We start from the raw sequence: 6,365 nt of genomic DNA on the forward strand, positions 1-6,365 counted from the left end.
GTTTTTAGTAAATAGAAGGTTTTTGATGACTACTTGAAGCAACTTTGATGGAGTGTTTTGGGAAGAGAAAAGCCAGGTGGTGATTAAGAGCTGACAAAGACAGGTGTAGATCTTTTTTTCAAGACTTGACATATGAGTTAGAGAGGAGAGTAATTAAAGTTGATTTTTTTTTCTTGTTTTGTATCTTATTACCTTGTTTTGTTTTTGTTTTTTAAAGACGGCAGCTGAAGGATAGGATCTCTAAATTTAGAGGTACTTTTTCTATATCTCTGATATACGTAGGAAAAATATTCTAGATATTACCGATTTTACTAAAGTTTAGAAATATTCTTTGAATAATGTAAATAATTCACGTCTACTTATTCTTTGTGTCACAATTACTTTTACTGTTTAAAATCATAGTATTAAAGATGATAATTCACTTTATTAATAGGATCGGAAAATAGAAGACCTTCGACAGTGCCTGAACAGGTACAAGAAAATGCAAGATACAGTGGTACTGCCCCAAGGTAAAAAAGGTAGTGTAGCTCTGAAGGCTTTTCTACTTAACTTGATTTTAAGTGGCTATGAACTTTTACATTTTGGCCTCACTTTCTCTCATGGGAGCATATCTATTATCCAAAATTAGATAGCTCCATTCATTCATTCATTCATTCAATAATATTGTTAAGCATCTGTTCTCTGCCAGAAAGTGTGTAGGCTAAAGAGCATACCATAGATTAGTTGGTCATGGAGAGTCTCTAAGGAGCTCATTAGATAGCATTCCAGAGAGAAAGAGTACAACAGCACATGCAAGAGCTTTTTTTGCGGGGGGGTGAGGGGAGGACTTAGTGTGTGTAAGAAGTAAAGACCAGTGTGACTGGAAGGTAATGGTCAGGGGGAAGAGTGAGGTGGGATGATAGATGTGAGCACCAACCAGGTCATGCAGGTGAGGAATTTGGCTGCTACTTGGCCCAAAGAGATCCACTGAAGTGTCTCTCAACAAGTTGAACCATAGTGGGAGGGAGCAATGTTGGAAGGAAGGAATGCCAATGAGGAGGCTCTGGCAGTATTTCAAATGGAATGATCGGATGACATTGATTGGAAATGTATTTAGGTGTTAGAATTAACACGATGGTGTGATGAATTAGAAGACAGTAAAAAAAAAAAGCAAAGAATCAAGAAAGGTCAACATTTCTGACTAAAACAACTAGGCAGATGTTGATTCCATTTACCAAGGTGGGAGAAGCCTAGAGAAGGAACATCAGGAATTGTGTTCAGCTTTGAATGTCTTAAGTTAAAAAAAATAAGTAAGATTTCTAAGTAAGGATAGTTATGCATTTTATTGTATTTATTGTAATTTTATATGTAGATAGGCCAATTGGCCATCCTCAAATGTAGAAAAGCTTTGGAGTCATTCGAAACAAACAAAAATGTTAAGAACTTTGAAAGTTTTCTCGTTTATTAGCAATGCATAGATGGGGTTATTTGATATAAAAATAAGCATTAGAAATTAATAAGTTTTTTGGAAGGTACTTGTGAAACACTCAAATTTCGAAATTTTAAGTTTGATGACTTCACAAAGAAAATCCTGCTTTGGATTAGAATATTTGAAAAAAAAAAATGGATCTTCATCTTTTTGTTCACAGGGCCTATCATATAGTAAGACTTTATAAATATCTGAATGAGCAAGTGTACCTCTAATTATCAGTATTGACTTATGGCAATTCTCATCACTCTGCATTTCTATATCTTCAAGAGTCTCTCTTTTAAGGAATATTACAAATTTGGAGTAATTAGTTTTTACATTAGTTAAATCATTGTTTGATTTTATAGAACCTCAACACTGTGATTCTTATGTTTAAATACCAAGAACAGATTAATTTCTATAAGTTTGCCATATTGTGAAATATTTAAGAAGTAGAGAAAAAGGGTAAAAATCACTTACAATTGCACTGGCATGATCCCTATTGGCATTTTCATGTATTTCTTTCTAGTCTTATTTTCTATGCACATAAATATGTAGCTAAAAGAGATAGTTTTAACCCATGTAGAGCATGATAAATTTTCATAAACCATTGAAAATTATGTTTTTTTCCAAAGAAAAGTTATATAAACAGTGATTTCAAACTAAGATTTATATTTGTTTAATTAATTCTCATACAATTCTAATAACACCTAAATCCTAATAGTTAGGATAAAAGTCTAGTAAAAACTAATTTAAGAAACTAGGTCTATATACTTGTTTAATACCTTTAAGCAAGTATATGATTTATTATATTCTATTCAGAGATTAGAGTTTTAAGCATCATTCTTTTTGTTTTTAAAAAGGAATAGCTAGCTCTGCTTTGATCAACACTTGAATCCTTTACATTTCTAGAAATGTAAAAAAATTCTGAAAGTTGTTGCTTTGCTGGATGTGTGGTTGCTTTTCCTCCCTGGGCTGTTCTTTCTGCTTTAAAATGAATGGAATAAAAGGATCCTCTTGAGGGATGAAAAGGCCATTATCTTTTTTTCTTTCCTTTTGATCTTTTTTTTTTTTTTTCAGGAGCACAGTGGTGATGAAAACTGAGTTGTTTAAATGGTGACTCTGTTGCCGTTCAGAATCAGTTTATTGTGCCACCACTGGTATTCCTCAGCTTGGTTATTTCTGAACTGAAATTTGTAAAGCCCCAAATTCTGAAACAAAATGACAAGAGTGTTGTTGAGATAAATTAACTTTGAATTTCTATTTTGTGAGTCCATGATTGCATCTATTAATACCACTGTAAATTAATACCTCTATTAATACCGCCACTGGATACTCAGGTAGCCCTGGTGTTCAGGTAGGTGCTTACAGTTTAAGATGTTTCCTAGGTCACATGTTTTTCAAGTGATACCAGGAGATGTTGACTCTTTGAATTTCGAGGATCAGAAAAATTGTGACATTTAACATATTTGAGATTCTTATCTTTTTCCAAAAGTGAAATATGAATGAAAAGCTACTGTTGTCCTCTTTTTTGCTTTGTCTTCTCCAAGGCCAAGATGGTGACTATGAAGATCTGCTCACTTCTGGTTCTATCTCCACTCTGCTGGACACGCAGGGTTTTAGCGATCTGGAGAAAAGTCTGTCGTCTACACCAGTAACGGGATCTCCCAGTCGTGACCCATTTAACACAAGTATTCCAGAAGAGGTATTTACAGACTCTCAGTATTTTTTTCATGGTAAAGAGACTGTCATTGAAAGTCAAAGAAAGTGCTGTTGATAACACGAAGCACATGGATTCTTTTCTCAGTTTGATTACTGACTTAGTTTGTCCTGGCAGTGTTTGTGTCCTACAGGTCTTTATTTGAAATGTGTGGGGTTTCTTTTCCTTCTCTTTAGTAAATAAATGCCCCCCAGGCAATGTCAAAATTACATGTATAATTCAGGAAAAACTTGAATCCCTTGGAGATAGATGTCATCTAAAATATGAGATTGTAATCTATATATTAAATAACAAGTTGGGCATAAATAAAGTGGAGATAAAGTGAGATTGCATAAAGAAATTGATTTTAGTCACTTCTGATCGTGACTCTAAAAGATGATGGAATAGAATTCCCCTCTGACTTCTTTAGATTTGGAAGGAGCAACTGGAGGTTCAGAATAAAAGTCTTAAATTCATTTACTTTCACATCAAACCGCCACCAATACTACTTCCGTTATCTATTGTACGCCACCCCAAAACTCTGTGGCTTGAATGATGACATTTATTTTTGCTGACCAATCTGTCATTTGGGCAGGATCTCTGCTCCACTTGGCAGCAGCTGGAGTGGCATGAAGGCTGGGGGCTTGAGTCATCTGCACGCTTCTCGTTCATCTGTCTGGTGGTTGGGCCTGGCTGTTGGCTGGGACCTGGTGGAACTACTGTATGTGCCTGCTTGGCTTCCTCACAGTATGGTGCCTAGCCCCTGAGGAGGAGCATTCCAAGAAGAGGACTAAGCGGATTTTATCACCTTTTATGATATGTCTCAGAAGTTACATAGCATCTCTTTTCCTGTAGTCACAGGCCTATCCAGACTCACAAAGAGGGAACATAGGCCTTACCTTTTGATGGACAAGTGGCAGTATCATATTGTAGGAACATGTGGGAAGGGATATATTGGTGCAACCATATTTGGGAAATAAATCTAATCCTCCACTCGGGCGACAACAGTTTACATCCCTCTCCCATGCAAGATACACCCATCCCCTCTCTGAAGACCCCTCAGTCACATTCCAATTAGGTATCAGCATCCCAGGAACTTGTCATCCATATCAGGTCAAGATGCAGGTGAAGCTCCTCAGGTGCATTTTCTTGGGCACAGCTTCTTGAATACCATTCCATTCAATTTTAAGAGCCGGGAACTTAAGGGGGAACTTAAGGGGAACTTAAGACACAAGCGGTCTGTCCCCCACGCACCTGACATAAAATAGTGGGATAGGTATAACATAACTGCTGTAGGCACTCTCATTAAAAAAAGAGGAAAAACAAAAGGTGCACAGGTGTCACTAGTCTGTAGCAATTCCAAAATCCAGCCAGGCACATTGCTTCAGTTCTTTTATTAGGGCTCAGTCCTCTGGGCTCTTGGTCTTTCTGAGTCATTCTTTTCCATAAGAAGAAGCCCGTATTTGCAGATAGCAGTTTTCAGTATAAGTGTCCATGTAGATCCAAAGCTGCCTTTTCATTTTCTGCGATTACTGTTCCTTTTAGTTTAATTTGGTATAATATTTTAAACATTTAGATTTCTTATCAATTTGTAGTTCCTTCCATTAGATAAAAGCATATCCCCAAATACCTTCAAAATAAGTCCTTCTCTACCTTAGTTTCCTTGTAGGATATTCCTTTATTTTTAGTTTTTTATTTAAAATTTTTTAAATTACAGTTGACAGTATTATATTAGTTTCAGGTATATAGTGTAGTGGTTAGACATTTATGTAATTTGCGAGGTGATCCCCCAGAAGTCTAGTAACCACTTGACAGCATACATAGTAATTACAACATTATTAGTTCATATATTTCCTTTACCGTATTTTATATCCCCGTGACTATTTTGTAACTGCCAATTTGTACTTCTTAATCCCCTCTCCTTGAAGGATTCGATGAGACAGCACCACCTGAAATTGTCCTGAGGTCTTAACAAAGCCACACACATGGCTTTAAGACTGTTTTCCTGATAGCACCCTGAAACCATTTTTTAATTATGTTGTAACGTGCTGTCTAGGGAGACTAGGAATGGGATGTAGTTTTGTTCTTGAATGAAACGAACCTGGCTTCTTTTTATTTAACAGTTCCTTCTTTGGTTCTTTCTAACATTTTACTATTGGTAGTGAGAAGAAACCAAATGGCGTCTTTACTTTTTATGTATTTTGCTGCTAATTACACAATGAGAAAATGAAATTTGAATCGAATGAAAATGGAAATGAGTTTTCTTCTATGATTAGAAACCCAATGAAATTTGAATCGAATGGAAATGAGTTCAAGGAGAAAGCAATTAACATTTCCCTTAAATGTAAGAGAGGGCTCAAATATGTCATTAACAAGAAATCAGTGGGTGGGGAGATTGGAGGAAGATGGTCAAAAGGCACCAATTTCCATTAATAAGATAAAATAAGTACTGAGATACAATATGCCACGTGACGACTATTTAATACTGTTGTATAGCATAAATGAAAGTTGTTAAGAGTACATCCTAAAAGTTTTCATCACAAGGAAAAAAACATTTTTTTTTTTTTAATTTATACGAGGTGATGGATGTTAACTAACTTACTGTGGTAATCATTTCATAATATATGTAAGTCAAGTCATTATGCTGTACACCTTAAACTTATGCAGTGCTGCATGTCAGTTATGTCTCAATAAAATTGGAAGGAAAAACCCCTTACAGATTTAGTTAAGGAATAGAAATACTTCAAAGGAAAAAAAAATACCCTAATTGTTAAATATATATCTATACTCAAGGGAAAAATTATATTTGATAGCCAATGAGTGTGTTGCATTTACAGAGAGGCTGCTGTTATATGTAGGATACACCCAGACAATCTCAAATCCTTTAAAAAAAGGAAATCAAGGAAATCGATTTGCCGGTCAAGCTGTTTTTCTTCTATGATTAGGAACCCAATAAGATCCATAAACTTCAGGAAACAGGGATAATGTCTAAATAAGTTACCCAGGATGAATCAAAGATTCAAACTGGAAAAAAAAAAAAATAAAGATATTGAAATAATCTCCTGTTTTATAATTATATGACTTGTTAAAGAACAGATTTTAACTGAGTAGATTTTAAAAATCTTATTGACTTTATTTAGCAAGTTATGAGTCGAGCAGCATCCAGTCTAGGAGATAGAAAGGAGATATGAAAAGCTCTTCAAAATAAAAGGCTTTTTT

General features: G+C 35.2%; 1 protein-coding gene across 12 annotated transcripts in view; it reads left to right on the forward strand.

Annotated features, from left to right (window-relative positions):
• Positions 1 to 6,365, forward strand: part of PPFIBP1 (PPFIA binding protein 1) — a 148,971-nt gene that overhangs the window by 122,082 nt on the left and 20,524 nt on the right. For 11 of the 12 annotated variants that reach the window (XM_025047405.1, XM_025047403.1, XM_025047407.1 and 8 more), the window contains 2 exons: positions 434 to 518; positions 2,998 to 3,152. In XM_025047405.1, coding sequence (XP_024903173.1) covers positions 434 to 518; positions 2,998 to 3,152 — 240 coding nt within the window. The remainder of the gene's footprint in view (positions 1 to 433; positions 519 to 2,997; positions 3,153 to 6,365) is intronic. The other variant, XM_025047410.1, reaches the window with a different exon arrangement.

This window comes from Pteropus alecto, unplaced genomic scaffold, assembly GCF_000325575.1.
Source record: "Pteropus alecto unplaced genomic scaffold, ASM32557v1 scaffold103, whole genome shotgun sequence".
In the NCBI taxonomy this organism is placed as follows: domain Eukaryota; kingdom Metazoa; phylum Chordata; class Mammalia; order Chiroptera; family Pteropodidae; genus Pteropus; species Pteropus alecto.